At 41.2% G+C, this 17,763-nt stretch overlaps 1 protein-coding gene across 1 annotated transcript in view; it reads left to right on the forward strand.

Annotated features, from left to right (window-relative positions):
- Positions 1 to 17,763, forward strand: part of LOC126250209 (M protein, serotype 5-like) — a 296,377-nt gene that overhangs the window by 50,483 nt on the left and 228,131 nt on the right. The window contains exon 5 of the mRNA XM_049951543.1: positions 1,732 to 1,854. Coding sequence (XP_049807500.1) covers positions 1,732 to 1,854 — 123 coding nt within the window. The remainder of the gene's footprint in view (positions 1 to 1,731; positions 1,855 to 17,763) is intronic.

Raw genomic sequence — 17,763 nt, forward strand, 5'->3', positions numbered from 1 at the left:
GATAAAGGGCATCTTGTTATAGCCTAATCCCTGGGATGATGTTCTCAGAAATTGTTAAGATGGTTGGTTACTCATCAGCTATTGTCATGAGCATCTATGGAATGTGGAGGAAGTACAATGAAACCACAAGCAGAAGATGTTGGTAATCCACATTTCATCCACGGAGGTCGAAGGTTACCCACTCTGTTGAGCAGGATAGACACTGATCTGTGACAGATCTTATGTCAGAGTACAGGGCTGGAACAGGTGCAAGTGTTTTAGAGTACACTGTTCAGTGCATATTATTGAATATGGGGTTCTGCAGCAGAACACCCCTACATATTCCCATGTTCATCTAATGACATCATAAATTCAATAGCGGTGAGCATGGAACTGTTAAGATTGGACCATGAATTGCCGGTCTGATGAATCACATTTCTTGTTACATCAAGTTGATGATTGTGTCCAGGTATACTACCATCAAAGTGAACAATGCTCAATATGTGCATCATGCCTGGGTTCTGGCTGGTAGGAGAAGTCTTGCATGGGACCTGTGGTAGTAATCGAAGGCAATATTCTAACGTTCTGATGACTTAAAGTGTGAGTGTGGATTTGGGTTATATCGGCTTATTCCCCCAAACCACCTCCCACTTCTTTATGAGGTGACTTACTTGGAATTTGCAGCCACTCTTCTTTACTGAATAGCCAGCTGCTGGAAACCTTCTTGACTTCTTCTCCATTTAATAATGCTAGGTTCAGGAATTCTTAGACTCTTTCTACTTATGTAATAAGTAGACATACAAACTTTACTTTTCATCAACTAATGATGTATTTGACCTCCATACACAATAAATATCTCACTTTCCACATGAATATGTAACTTCCTGCAAGTCACTTGTACAGTCAGACGTTAGAAACAAATAATGTTACAGTTAAAAGAAAGTTGGCTTGAATACCATGACTTTTCTTAACATGAATCATAAAAATGATTCTTGTCTCAAACAATGTTGCATCAAGAGTCCCCAAGAGTATTTTTTTCAACTGTTCTTGTTTTAATAACAATAGTCAATGACAATAAGCACAGAGCTGCATATAAACACCACGGTTAACATGCTGGACTTGCATTCAGGAGTATAATTGTTCAACTCTGTATCTTGCCATCCAGATTTATGTCCCACATATTTTACCATGATCAGTGTAGGCAAATGTCAGGATGGTTTGTTTGAAAGGGCATGGTCAGTTACCTTCCCCATCCTTAAAAGCACTCTGAGTGTGTGCTCCATCTCTAATGATCTTAATGTTGATGGGATGTTAAACTCAAATCTGCCTTCTCACCTTCAGTCTCCCAGTAGTTGTTCAAATTTGAGTAACTTATTCAGAATATTTGTGTGTGCCTTCAGGTGTTTTATATAGTTCACATAACAATTGTGCATCACATTTCTGATAATTTTTCAGTACTGTTAACAGAGTTCTTAATCATACTGTTGTGCATGTTAATACATATTTGAAGTTTTACCATGACACATTTTCACCTATACAATCTTTTGGAATCAGAGAATATAATTTTAATATTGATCTTAGCCTCTATGAAGAGGGGTGAGCAATTTATAGTTAGCAATGTCCGAAAAGATAAGAAAAATTATAAATCATTCTCTTTTCTCATTAATAACATAATACATTCTTACCATATAGTGGGAAGACTATCCAGAGTGAAAATATTTCAATGATAGTACAGGAAGCTTTTGTTTACAGGAACTGGATTCACTGAAAGAAGAGTTGGACAAACTAAAGTCTGCTGATAAATCAGATGAGCAAAATCAGGCTCTCTTAGAAGAAAACCAGAAACAGAAGGATGATAATGAGAGGCTACAGAAAGTAAGATATTTGTTTGATAATGGCATCTCATTCATTGTGCACTGACATGTTGTGTTTAGCTTACAAAGCATTTGAATGTGTGAATGATGATATTATGTTACAGAAATTACAATTCTATGGTATAAATGGAACAGCATATGAGTGGTTTAAGTCATATCTACAGAACAGGAAGCAAAAAGTTTCTTTATATGGTTTAAGTGATATAAGGAAGTTTCCCACTTAATCTAACAGTGGTGAAATTACATTAGGTGTTCCACAGGGTTCAATCATGGGTCCACTCCTGTTCTTGATGTACAGGGTGAGTCACTAACTATTGCCACCTAAAGTAACACTGAAAGTATGATAGTAGCTGAAAAGTTTGTGGGACAAATGTTGCATGGGACAACGGTGACCATAATATGACAATGGGTTTTCGTTACTAGGTGGGGTTGTGTCAGAGTGATGAAGGTCAATTTCGTTTTTTTAAATGGGATGCTATAGTTTGGAACATATTTTCTGATAGCAGCCATCAAGACAAATCTAATGATGTGTAACAATAAGGTCTTTGACCTGTTTGGAGTGATGACCATTCTTAACAAGACAGTGCTGCAATCTTCTTATCATGGATTGAGTGGTATTCCTTATCACACTGGCACTTACTGAAGCACATGCTCTGACCATTCTCTCTTGTATATCATGCAAATAGTAAATATTTGCCGAATACAGTATATCCATCTAACATGCCACTGACATGTAAACACAATTCGATGGTTTTGCAATACAACACTAATAAGAATGGTAAGACTAGTATTGTTGAATCAAGCAAATGTGGATAATGTATTCCTTTGAGGAACAAGTTAATATGCGCCTTATTTATGGAGAATGCCAACGAAATTCAATGAGAGCTAGAGACTTGTACACTGAAAGATATCCCCTACATACTCACCCTATGCATCATACATTGAAATACGTGTATGATAAATTGAGAACAACTGGATCTTTAATGCATCAGAAACATATCTGGCAAAGGAAAGTTACTAATGAGGAAACGGAAATTTGTACTCATGCCACTGTGGTTTGTGGTCCTTGTGTTAGTTTGTGTCATATTGCAAGGGAATCTGGCATGAGCCAGGGTAGTGTTGTTCATGTTCTGAATCACCACAAATATTATCCTTACAATACCAGTCTCAACCAAGAATTAACTGGTATGTATTAGATGCATTGCATTGATTCTGCTGATGGGCTCAACTTCAGATTCAGAGGGATGACACATTTATTAATTTGATTTTAGTTATTGGTTCATTCACGAACCATGGAAATGTTAATTTGGATAACATGCAACTGAAAATCCATGTTGGCTGCTGCAACTTGCCCACCAAAAACTGTGGTCAGTGAATGTATGGTGTGGGATTCTGGAGGACAGAATTATAGGCCCCTATTTCATTAAAGTGAATCTTAATGGAAGGGAGTACACCACATTCCTGCAAGAAACATTAGGTCTATTATTGGAAGAAATACCTTTAGTATCAAGGAACAGCATGTGGTATCAACATGATGGGTGTCCAGCACATTTTTTGCTGATGAATAGAAATGGGTTTCAGAGACAATTCCCAAATCATTGAATTGGATGCAGGGGAGATGTGTTGTGGCCAGCTCAATCACCAGACTAGACACCTCTGCATTTTTTCTTGTGGGGATTCATAAAAGACATTTTTAGAAAAGACATTCCAACTACATCTGAAGATATGTGAGAGAGTATTGTCAGAGTGTGTGCTTTGATAAGTGCCGATGCGATGAGGAATACCACTCAATCCATGATAAGAAGATTGCAGCACTGCATTGATATCAATGGTCATCACTTCGAACACCTTCTGTAAATGGATGTTTATGCCACCTTTGTGACATTCATTGACCTTCAAAGACCTTACTGTTACGCTACATTGGATTCATCTCAATAGCCATTACCAGAAAATAAGTACCAAACTACAGCATCCCATTCAAAAAAAAAAAAAAAAAAAAAAAAAGGTTGACTTTCAAATCTCTGAAATGACCCCACCTAGCAACAAAAAACCAATGTCATATTATGGCTCACATTGTCCCATGCAACTTTTGTCCCAAGAACTTTTCAGCTCCTATCAAACTTTCAGAGTATTTCTTGGTGTCAATAGTTTGTGACTCACCTTGTATATGAATGATCTCCCTTCTTATCAGAAACAAGAAGTTAAACTGGCACTGTTTCATGATCATACAACCTTCATTATTAATCAGTAAAAGAAAATGCAATAGAAAATGATAAAAATAATGTCTTTGGAAAAGTTACTCATCTTTTTTTCTATATAGGCTTGCTCTGAACTTTGGAAAAACCCAGTGCACCCAATTTTCTACTGCAAGGAATACAGTTATTTCAATAAATATATCACATCAACAGAAGGCAGTTGACAGGGTAGACCATATAAGTGTTTGGATGTATATATAGATGAGAATCTTAATTGTAAAACTCATATTTTGGATCTCTAAAAATGACTAAACTCAGCAACTTTTCCAAACAGAACAATTGCCAAATCTGAGGATATAGAAATTAGTACAGTAACATACTTTGCATAATTTCACTCTCTGATGTCATATGGAATATTATATGGGGGTATCTCAAGAGTTATGCAAAAAGTATTCACTGCTCACAAGAAAGTGGTTAGAATAATGGGTGGGGATCATAGTCACACATCTTGTTGGCATCTGTTAAAAAGGTTAGGAATTCTTACAACAGTCTCACAGTGCATTTAATCAGCAATGAAGTTTGTTATCAACAACATGGACCAATTTAAAAACATCAGTGATGTTCGTGATTATAATATGAGAAGAAAGAAAGACATGCACTATCCACTATTTGATCTATTTTGTAGGGTAGAGGTAAAATAGGCTGCTGTAAAACAATTCGATAAATTACCAGATGAAATAAAATGTCTGACAGACAGCAGCAATAGTTTCAAAAAAAAAAAAAAACTGCACTTATAACTCCTTGACAACCCCTTCTATATCTTGGATGAATTCTTGAATAAGAATAAATAATTCTATAGATATAATATATGCATTCTGAGCCATTTAAGGGACAGGGATAGGTAAAAACATCTTAAGCTTTCCTTTTCTATTCTTTCATTTTTTAAAAAGAAACTTGATTCATGTGTGCATTTCTTATGCACTTGACACCTTCAACATCATAACATTACCATGAGATTGATCAGTGGTACACATAACCAACAAACTAAATAAACCTGAATTACTCCTTTGTCATTTTACGTGGACATGATTCTTTTCCTAGTTATGCAATATATCTGAGTTGCTTACTTTATTGAGCTTCACTGTATTTCTTGTGTTAATAGTGCTCATTTAACTTTTGTGGAATAGTAAATCACTTAAGTTAGTTTTGTTCCTGATGTACTGCATGTAAGTTTCCGTAAGCATGTGATGTCTGGTGCAGAGCACCCTATATTTGACTCTGACCTCTTTGGACTGCTTTTGTTCTATGTCACTAAGCGCACAACTTGTGTTACTGCCATGTTTGTTCTTCTTGCCTCAATGTCTAATAAATGTATTTACGATATTTAAAGAGTGTTATTACCAACCAGCACTACATGATACCCCACTGTGGTGACCCCGACATCATTGACGTGTGGTTGTGAGTTATTTTGTTCTTTTCTTCATCATTAATGGACTTCATGAGCCAGCCCGCATTGTTTTCAGAACAATGGATCCAGACTCCATAAGTGATCTGCTTCCCTCACTGCCCACCACGCACTAGTATTCAATGGCGAAAGCAATACTCATCAAGAGACTTGCTGATCCCATGGTGGAGACTATCCACCACATTATTCATGATGAGCATCTCGATGACCGCACCCCTTCACAACTTTGGCACTGCCTCCATGCATTAATTGATGATCAGGCATTATCTGACGCCATGCTTTGGAAATTGTGGATGGTCCAAATGCCTTCACATCTACAACTTCATCTGCTGTCTCACGTTTCTGAGCCACTCAAGGTTTATTTACACATGGCTCCTCAAGTTTATGCTGTCATTCGTCACTGACACCGCCTGTCACAGACAACTTCTTCATCACCATCAGTTGGCACACCTGCACCTTCAGTTCTGCAACCTGCTGGAAGAGGCCAGTGCACTCACCTTGGCACCTCAGCCACCAGTCAGGAGCTACCACCTAGCAGTGTACTGGATGTACTTTCTGCGGCCTTCTGACAGCTGCCAACCTTGCCAGAGCAGCAGCACAAGTGGCTACCAGCCCCAATGCAGCCAGCTGTGGCACCCTCCCTCTCCACACCACCTTGCCTCCCAGCCTACCCACTGTGCTGATACCATGCTACCTACTGGGATGCTGCACGCAACTGCTGCACACCTTGCACTTACCCAAACGATTCTGGTGGGCACATCTAGGCACCACATCCCACCACACTCCTTCACGGCACCTACTGCCTGATGCCACACCACTCACTTCAGTGATGCGACGCCTCTACTCCACTGACCTGTCATCAGGCACTCGCTTTCTCATCAGTACCTTGCTGATGTCAGCTTTACCCAGCCAAGCACGCCAGCAACATACTTTCACTTGCTAATCTCGCTTTGATCACTGCCACTCATTCTGCTATTGTGGTCCTTGGCTCCTATCATCAGTTCATACCTTTCCTTGGACTTTCTTCTTTGCCGATGTAGATGAAGCTGTGATTGGATTCGACTTTGTACACCATTACGAACTTTCACCAGAACTGCAGGCCACCGCACTCCACCACATGCCTTGTTCTACTGGTCTGTGCTCAAAAGAGTTCAGCACAACTTCACTCTCCACTTTCTTGGCTACACTTTCCACATGTGCATCTCTGCTCAAGCGTATTACTGCTGTCTGATGCCACACCACTCATTTCAGCAGTGCGATGCCTCTACTCCACTGACCTGTCATCAGGCACTCGCTTTCTAATCAATATCTTGCCAATGTCAGCTTTCCCAGACAAGCACGCCATCAACATACTTTCACTTGCTAACCTCACTTTGATTGCTGCCAGTCATCCTCCATTGCGGTCCTTGGCTCCTATCATCAACTCATACCTTCCCTTGGACTTTCTGCTTTGCCGATGTGGATGAACCTTTGATTGGATTCGACTTTGTACACCATTGCAAACTTTCACCAGAACTGCAGGCCACCACACTCCTCCACACATCTTGTTCTACTGGTCTGTGCTCAAAAGAGTTCAGCACAGCTTCACTCTCCACCGCCTTGGCTACACTTTCCACATGTGCATCTCTGCTCAAGCATATTACTACATGGCTCTCTTATCTGTCATAGGTGTGCACACGAATCAGTGAACTCCACACCCAGAATGATGTGTTACACAACTGCGTTGCCTCTGCCACCACTGCACTGTCACATGCATGGTGTATGATACGCTACCTATCTGCAGAACGGCAACGAGACAAACCAACACAAGCATATACAGTGTTTTCTCACCAATTTGCTCCTATGTTGAGCATTTCACCACCTGTTGCCATTTTTGCATCACCACAGACAAATCTCCAGGACACACCTGCTTGTGCTACTCCAGATTCCTTGAACCTTGCCGCTACTGCACCACGCCTTCCTTCATCGACTACAGCCGATGCCCCCCCCCCCCCCCCCCTACACTGCCCAAATCTGGGAAGGTCAGTGAACCAATGTTGCCTCCGGACCCCCTCTTGACCCCTCTTGCTTGCCTCTCTTTACAAGTATCAGTCATCAGTAATGGCACTTGGCATAGGATTCGCACCACAGACAGCTCACCTGTATGTTGTAAGGCCAGGTGCCTTAATGCTTCCAAACTTCTGTGTGCAAAATAAATCATTTAGGATTTGTTGGCTTTGGGCAAGCTGTCCCCACCGATAGCAACTGGTCTTCACCTATCCATCTTGTTCCTATAAAGGACAGGTCCTTATGAATGTGCGGGGACTACAGGTCTCTTAATGCATACAGAATTATTGATAGCTACCCCATTCTTCATATACAGGATTTCATGCAATTACTTCATGGTTGGAGGTTTTTCTCTGTGTTAGATTGTTCCAAGGCATACAATGAAATCCTTATACATCCACCGGATATTTCAAAAACAGCCATCATCACACCCTTCGGCCTATTTGTATACTGTTACATGCCTTAAGGATTGAAAATTGCTCCACAGGCACGGCAGCAGTTCATTGATTCTATTTTGCTACCTCTGCCATTTGCTTATGCTTACTTAGATGATATACTGATCCTTTCCTCCTCTGCTGAGGAGCATCAAGTTCACCTCCATGGAGTCCATTCGGTCCTCAATGCCAATGGTGTAGTCATCAACCACGATAAATCTCAACTCTGTTCTACATCTGTTACCCTCCTAGGCCATTCTGTCTCTGCTGATGGCCTCTGTCAGACAAGTTCTCACATCAAAACCATACATTACCTTCCTCCTCCTGAGGACTATGCTCATCTCAGTCATTTTGCTGGTATGGCAAATTTTTACCACTGCCATATTCCTCAGGCTGTGTCCATCCAAATGGCCCTCACCTAAGCCCTCTCTGGCAAAAACACCATGGGGAAATAGGAACTGGACTGGACCAAATCCATGCTCAATGCACTTAGTAGCCTTAAAACTGCCCTTGTAAAAGCTGTTATGCTTGGCCACCTTCATCCTGAGGCCAGTGTTTCAAACACGACTGATGCCAGTAACTCAGCTGTGGGTGCTGTTTTACAATAGCACACTATGGACTCAACCCAACTGCTCCACTTCTTTTCAAAGAAACTGACAAGGAGCCAGTGTAAGTGATGGGCTTTTGGCCGTGAGATTCTCACTGTGTACAAGGCTATTAAACACTTCCATAGTGTCCTTGTGGGGTGACCTTCCATGATCTACTCAGATGACAAGCCTCTTGTGGATGCTATTTGTAAGCTGCCTAAGGACCTTCTGCCAAAGCATTTCTGCCATATGGACTACATCTGTCAGCACTATTCTGATGCACGGTATATCCGCGGCGAGGAGAATGTTGTGGCAGACTACCTATCCTGCATCTGTGTGCTAACTGCAGTGCTGAATCTGGAAGAGCTCACCTGACTTTGGCCGAAGATGATGATATATAGCTATTACTTTCAGGCAACAAGACATCGCTCTCTGTCCAAACCCATATCCTACATGGATCGATGACCCTAGTCCTTTGGGACATTTCTATGGGCACTCCCTGTACCCTGGTCCCTACCGCCCTTCATCATGGGGTTTCTAGTACTTTGCATGGTGTGGCTCACCCTGAAACATGAGCCATGATGAAGCTGATTACTCAACACTTTGTCTGGCCCAGCGTGAAGCATGACCGCCACACTTGGACCTGCACGTGCATACCATGCCAGCATAGCAATGTTGGCAGGCACACTTAACATCCATTAGGAAAGTTTGACTTTTCAAGAGGGCGCCTTCTGCATCTCCACATTGACATTGTTGGTCCCATTCCGAGGGGACCTTGTAACCCACTAGGTTGAGGTGGTCCCTCTTGCTGACATTACGGCTGAGACCATTGCTTATTCTTTGTCTTAGCATGGGTTGCTCGTTTTGGCTGTCCTCTGTCTCTCATGACTGAACAGGGATGACAGTTTGGTCCGTCCTCTTTGCACGACCGTGCACACTCTGCAGTGTTGCTAAATTCCACACCATGGCTTACCATCTGCAGGTGAACAGCCTGATCAAATGGTGGCATCACACTCTCAAGGCTGTGCTTATTTGCCATGGTGGCTTACGGTCCAAGGCCCTCCCTTTGGTCCTTCTGGACATTCACTCAGCCCATAAAGAAGACTTGAATGAATCGCATGCTGAGATTCTATACGGTGAAACCCTCTTCCTTGCAGCAGAGTTCTGGAGGAAGCACCATCGGCTGATACTATGGACTTTCCAGCTCTAGTTGATCAGGTTTGTGCACATGTCATATGCCTCCGCACCCTGCTGCCACATCCTCACTTTGTCCTGCCTGTGTTTGTCCACAAGGACCTTTGTATCATGTGAATTTGTGATGGAGCATGATGACTCTGTGTGAGTGGCCTCACAACCACCTTATTCGGGCCCTCACCAGGTGTTCATAATTCATCTACATGGACAACTACAGACTGTGTCTGTTAATCGCCTGAAACCACCATGGTCACTCTCCGACCTGCCTTCCTATGCTGCCGACCTGCCTCATTCTGCCTTCCGATGCCACCAATCTGCCTTTGACTGATGTCTCTCTGCCTACACAACAGTTGGCCACACAGGACCCTTGCAGTGCAGTTTCCGATGCGCCTACTTCTCGTGCCAGCCTCGGGGAGGGGGGGTCTCCATGGTGTCTATGGTGCAGAGCACCCTATCATTGACTCATACCTCTTTGAACTGCTTTTGTTCTATGTCACTCAGCGTGCAACATGTTTTACTGCAATGTTCGTTCTTCTTGCCTCGGTGTCCAATAAATGCATTTACAATATTTAAAGTGTGTTATTACTGACCAGCCTTACATGATAACCCTCAAGTGAATAAAAAAATGTTCTGGGTCAGTCCATGTGAAATCAATCAATGGTCTGGTTCTTGATAACTCAGATTTTGATAATCTGTTGTATATTTGTGGTAGTAGATGTTTGAATGAAAAATCACAAATTAAATTTCTTTTGGATGTTTCATTTTTTAATTTTTGGAACTTCCAAAGTTCTGAGATATTTGATCCATTTTTAATCTTAAAACCATATATCTCAAAAACTATTTGAGTACCACTTCTAAAATTTACACAGTTTCATCCAGTGTCTTGTAAGCTTTAAAAGTGTCTGCTGTTTCATGTTATTCATAAAAATTATTAAAATATTAAATTATTTTTTGCTTTTGTGGTGGTGTTCCAGTGGGCATTATTCAAATAAATTATATTTTACATGTAGGCAGAGCCCTAGTGTATAGTCTGTAGGGCTTGGGACTGGTTGGTAAGATGTAATATGTCAGAAGCCAAATAAGGTTGTCAGATCATTATCTTTCATTTAGTGGCAATCAGTTTATTACATTATTAGAATAATACACTTCAACATAAATTCACATTTGTCCTTCTTGTATCAACTCTGAAGACATTTTAACATATACCATAATCACATGTCAGAAAAGGCTATAAATAACTTACTGAATTATATCTTCATTTTGCATACATTAATATTAATCAATGTTATTAATTAAACAAGGATGTAGCTATTTTTATTCACAATCGTGTTATTTGGATGCCTTGGAAAGATAAAGTTTTTACTCATCTAAAGTTTTTACTAATCTATTAAGAGCAATCAACACAGTACTGTGTATGATTTGCAGCAACATTTAGAAGGGAAATCAACCATAAATTTTATAAATTTACACCATGTGGAGATATACATTCTGTGTTATTCCTGAAGGGATTTTAAGGCATGTTACCTACTACATGGTTGGACCACAACAAGATTAGGTTCATGGTCAGCCAATTATCCAGAAAAGCAGGGCAATGGAGTATGCTGAGGGTAGATGATTTCAAATCTTTTACTGATTTTGAAAGGGAATTCAAAGCAAAATACTTTATTGAGGGAGCACAAAAGAAACTTCAATTCAAATTATTGGGCTCAAAATCATATAATAGCAATGAATGGACAGAGTACAGAGACTGTGTTGAATGACAGCTACATAAAGCCAAATACCTTGATGACCCAATCCTTGAGGAGCACTTATTAGAAAGAGTTATTATCAACCACATGTTGTGGAGAGTACAGGGTGAGTTATTAGGAAAAGACTGGGGAAAAGTTAAATCCTTTTAGAATATTTATAATAGCTTGATCCTATAGAAAGCTGGTCAGAAGGTTGAAAAAATAATTGTACAAACACAATCAGCAATAGGAGACAAGTCCGTGCTAACAGTTAAATTTATGGGGCAAAGAGAACAGAGAAATGACTATAATAACAACATAACGATAGATAAAGATGTAGGTAAAGAGATGCTAATCAAAGTACTCTTGACAGAGGTCAGGACACTTGACAATTTCATGACAACAGGTAGAGGGGAAACTGATAAGCTTAGGAAGAGAGGCTCAATCTTCTGAAACTGTTGCAGTCAAGCCAGTGAAACTGGAATCCCATATGATTAGGCATGATAAAGGTAATATGATAATGAATGATTTATAAGATGGGAATAAGTACACCACTAAAAATAACATCTGGCTAAAGCTGAGGTACTAGTAGATATAATTGTGGATTTGGGCAGTGAAATTTGCATTCTGGACCAGAATTATTTAATGTGTTCCCAATGTGTTCCCAACACTGCCAGTCACCAGAGTGAAGTTAATGGGAATTACAGGAAAATACAGCAAATTGGTACAGATGGAAATATTAATTCATTTTCTTGGGCACATATAAGATTAATTATCTGAAGTTCCTTGTATCTGATTGAAACATCCCTACCCTTTTGGAAACAGACTGACACTTAGATTCTAAATTTATTTTAGACTTTTGTAAGCAATTTGTAACTTTTTCTTATAGTGAAGATCAGAGCCTAATATAGTTACCATTCAATTCCATGGCACATATTCATGCAGACGTAATATTTAAAATAGAGACTGTGATATATCAAGTGGAGATACATATATGCACTTCATATATGTAAACAATATCAGTGAAAGATATGGTAGGTAACATTGATAAATGACTAGAACTCAATGAAAAGCAGAAAGTGGAATTTAGTCAATTGCTTACCAATCATAAAAAAGATATTTCCATTGAAACCAGAACAGTTAAAGAGAAAACATGCACACTAAAGATAAAACATCATATTCTGTTCCATGTGAGGCCTTACAAGATACCAGTAGCATTAAAAACATGCTACAGTATGAAATTAATAGGATTATAGATTTAGATGTGATAGATATATCCAACAGTTGTTGGAATAACCCACTGGTTGTTGTTAAGTAACCAGGTGGGCCAGTCATGCAAGTGCTTGATGGAAAAACACTGAATAGGTAATATAACCAGAAAGAGAGAGCATCCTTAATACACTCCTGGAAATGGAAAAAAGAACATATTGACACCGGTGTGTCAGACCCACCATACTTGCTCCGGACACTGCGAGAGAGCTGTACAGGCAATGATCACACGCACGGCACAGCGGACACACCAGGAACCGCGGTGTTGGCCGTCGAATGGCGCTAGCTGCGCAGCATTTGTGCACCACCGCCGTCAGTGTCAGCCAGTTTGCCGTGGCATACGGAGCTCCATCGCAGTCTTTAACACTGGTAGCATGCCGCGACAGCGTGGACGTGAACCGTACGTGCAGTTGACGGACTTTGAGCGAGGGCATATAGTGGGCATGCGGGAGGCCGGGTGGACGTACCGCCGAATTGCTCAACACGTGGGGCGTGAGGTCTCCACAGTACATCGATGTTGTCGCCAGTGGTCGGCGGAAGGTGCACGTGCCCGTCGACCTGGGACCGGACCGCAGCGACGCACGGATGCACGCCAAGACCGTAGGATCCTACGCAGTGCCGTAGGGGACCGCACCGCCACTTCCCAGCAAATTAGGGACACTGTTGCTCCTGGGGTATCGGCGAGGACCATTCGCAACCATCTCCATGAAGCTGGGCTACGGTCCCGCACACCATTAGGCCGTCTTCCGCTCACACCCCAACATCGTGAAGCCCGCCTCCAGTGGTGTCGCGACAGGCGTGAATGGAGGGACGAATGGAGATGTGTCGTCTTCAGCGATGAGAGTCGCTTCTGCCTTGGTGCCAATGATGGTCGTATGCGTGTTTGGCGCCGTGCAGGTGAGCACCACAATCAGGACTGCATATGACCGAGGCACACAGGGCCAACACCCGGCATCATGGTGTGGGGAGCGATCTCCTACACTGGCCGTACACCACTGGTGATCGTCGAGGGGACACTGAATAGTGCACGGTACATCCAAACCGTCATCGAACCCATCGTTCTACCATTCCTAGACCGGCAAGGGAACTTGCTGTTCCAACAGGACAATGCACGTCCGCATGTATCCCGTGCCACCCAACGTGCTCTAGAAGGTGTAAGTCAACTACCCTGGCCAGCAAGATCTCCGGATCTGTCCCCCATTGAGCATGTTTGGGACTGGATGAAGCGTCGTCTCACGCGGTCTGCACGTCCAGCACGAACGCTGGTCCAACTGAGGCGCCAGGTGGAAATGGCATGGCAAGCCGTTCCACAGGACTACATCCAGCATCTCTACGATCGTCTCCATGGGAGAATAGCAGCCTGCATTGCTGTGAAAGGTGGATATACACTGTACTAGTGCCGACATTGTGCATGCCCTGTTGCCTGTGTCTATGTGCCTGTGGTTCTGTCAGTGTGATCATGCGATGTATCTGACCCCAGGAATGTGTCAATAAAGTTTCCCCTTCCCGGGACAATGAATTCACGGTGTTCTTATTTCAATTTCCAGGAGTGTAGATGAGTTGTTGACAAAGTTTGCAGGAGTGAAGTACTTTAGTTGTATGGATTGAACATTGGGTACTGGCAAATTAAACTACACAAGATGTCACATGAATATAATGCATTTCAACTTGAGTGTAGAACTTATCATTTCAATGTTCTATCATTTGGACTGAACATCTTAAGAGTCGGTTATCATAAGAGCTCTGTGTGAGGCAATTGAAAAAGATCTGAAACACATCTCAATATACAAAGATGACATAGTAATAATATTGTAAACCTGGGCGTATCATGTACACACATTGGATACTCTAGTATCTCAATTATATTAGCAAGGAATTGCCCTGAAATTACACAAATCTCAGTTCAGTACAACAAATAAAGTTTTAGGACATGTGATAAATAGGGAAGGAATAAGAGCAGACCCACTTAAATTAGACACAATTAATAAATATTTGGAACCATCCCACAAAAAAAAAAAAAAAAAAAAAAAAAAAAAAAAAAAAAAAAAAAAAAACTTGACAAAGCTACATACCTTACTTCATTCCACAATACCAAATGAGTTATAGGGTTTAGCAACTGTAGACTGCTTTTGTCCACTGCCTCTGGGGTAAGGAGATATGGTGTTCACTTCTGTCAATCTATAATGCTGGTCAAAATTGGTTAAATCGTATCCACCAGGAAATGCCAAAACCCACAGCATGATAGCAAAACTAAGTAATCAATTTTAAGCATGTAGGGAGACTGAATTATTTGAATTGTTTGTTATTGTATAATGGCAGACCATTTATGGCATGGAAACTGAAAGAGTTCCTAGAATGGTAAAAAAAAAAAAAGAGAGAGAGAGAGAGAAACCACAGTGATATCCCCACATTCCAATATCACCCACAGGCAAAGGACATTATTTAAAGCAAATAGAGAGACTGAAATATTTGTTATCAGATAAAGGTACTCAGTTTATGGCAAGGCAATTTAAGGATTTCTTAGCATGAAAAAAAAAAAAATCGATGATAACCTCTTACCTTGGTACATACGGGCTGGGTGGATGACACCTCCACACGATGTGAGGAATCATCTGGAAGCACTTGTGGCACTAAGAAGATATGACTACTCAGTGAATTGTTTATTGTGACAACTTTACAAAGAGTGGTACGCTGTTGGTCATGGTTGCCTCCTGCCCTGGTCATGGACAGACTCTTGGTGTCGTACACCATACCAGTCCCTGCGCCTGCGTCCTAGCGAGACGTCATTCCTCTTCCGTCGAAGTGGATGCTTAGCCCAGCCAGGGACAGCATCATGGATAGCTGATACTGGCTGAGGGAGTGTACTCTCTTCTTCCCTGGACCACCACATCCATGGTGTGGTGTAGGCGGCAGGCGTTGAACCCAGTACTACTGGCCTCGTAGGCCCCGCACTTGGAGTCGCTTAGGCAACCATGGTTATCGTATTCCATCCCACAGTCAGAGAGTACAGCCATGGTACTGCACTTCTGCTGGTAGTTCATCTGCTCTCCCATCAGTAGTGGTTGCTGTGACACAGCATGAAGTTCATCAGTGAAGTTCAGCTCTGTGGCACTCCTCGGCTGGCTGGTACTGCAATGGTTTATCTGAGACAAGTCTTACTCAAACCACATGGTCATGGAATGGAATGTCATTGAGATGCACTCCATCATTCACATTTACTTGAACTGTTCTCCCTTATTTGGAGCTGAGGCTCCGGTATTTAAACAGCTCTCTGTAGTTCTGTGACGTGCGGTTTACTAGTTATCACCACATGTGGCCTCGTTATTCTGCTACCCTCCCATTAATTCTCTCTCTAGTTAAATTGGCCTATGAAAGTTTTTCCTAGCCATGTCTATTGATTCATGTGGCACCCCACTACATGAACGAGCATGCATGTTATTTTGCTTGATCGCTGTCCTTTCCTGTTTTCTCAGTGTGTGTGCTCTCTCTCACTCAAATACTGCAGAGTTGCAGACTGTGTAGTGTTTTGAGAATTTTTGCACAAATTCTAGAATCACTCGGCCTTCCACCATCTTAAACACATGATATTTTAGATGTGAGTGGGAGAAAGGAACCCTATCTACTGCTCGTCACCTGTCTGTGTGTACAGGTTTGAAGTTTGTCATACGAAGACAGTAGACACAGCAGTCAAACGGTGCTGACAAGTACTTTTCAGTCATGCCAAGGAAGTTGTAATGTAAGGACACAGCAGCCCCAGGGAACTTCTGTGTTATTGTGTGCTGTTTTATAGCTTTGACTATTGTAGTGATGAAAAAAGAACAATTGAGTGGAAAAAGATTTGTAGTAACTCTTAATTTGGACTCGCTAGAGGCCAGACATGTGTATGATTTCTGTATAATAGAGTCGTGGTTAGCAAACAAACTCTATTTTAAATGTAACTGAATTGTTTATAATCTGAGACGACACTGGTGACTTACAAGAAGTCAATTGTTTATGTGAGAAGTGTGAATTTTATTCTTTGTGGAAGTTCAAGTATATCGATAGTTGTTGAAAAGTATTCTTCAAGTGCCTACATATTACACAAGTAGAGAGAGAGAGAGTGAGTCATATATATATTCCTTTAACTAGCATCATTCTTCAGAGAAGCAGTTTTTGGATACTGACGTAGCTGGATATTCAGAGAAGAAGATCAGCTGTGCATACCAAGTAAGTCTATGCGTGTAAAAGAAGGTTGCAATCCAACTTCACACATTATTATCATAAAAAAAACATTAGAACTGTGCTGCCCATCTGTCTTGCATCACCATATTTCCTGGTCCACCACTAATTGTGCCATAAACAGCCTATCTTATGTCAAGAGGTGATTGAACTCCATTAAAACTTTTACAACTTCAAACCTGTATCACTCTGGGCCCCAATACGTCCCTCCCCTTTGTTAAAATTTGTCCCAAATTTTCAGCTTAACTTTTTCTGAGTTAGCCTATACAGTCTTAAACATTAATTGATTCTGATATTTTTATCTAATTACACTGTTGTGTTTTTTGCTTCCATCTTATACATTTTACTGGCATTTCTTGATTTGCTATTTAACTTCAGTGAATCTTATGATTCAGGCAGAAGTAGCCTAAATAAATATCAGAACAAAGATTATGCTCATGGTTGACAAACTGAAACTATTTGTCTTCTGTTGATGCTTTTCATGATACCATTTCACATGCTCCAACTTTACTGAAATTTGTTGGTTTTCTGAATTTATCAAGTTGTCTATCAACTGTAATAAAATTGAATCCAATGAGTTGCTGATAAAAGTTAGGTTTCAGTGGGATAGAATGTATCGGGGTCTCTCTGGCCAATACAACATTGGTCTGTACACATTAGTGTTGTGGCACTAAAACTTTTTTCTCACATTCTGACACTTCTAGCTTCCCTAAAAACAATTGTATTTCACACGACTTTTAGTTGGTTTGTATCACACTTCCTGGACAAATAGTAA

This window comes from Schistocerca nitens, chromosome 1 (assembly GCF_023898315.1).
Source record: "Schistocerca nitens isolate TAMUIC-IGC-003100 chromosome 1, iqSchNite1.1, whole genome shotgun sequence".
NCBI classification, from domain to species: domain Eukaryota; kingdom Metazoa; phylum Arthropoda; class Insecta; order Orthoptera; family Acrididae; genus Schistocerca; species Schistocerca nitens.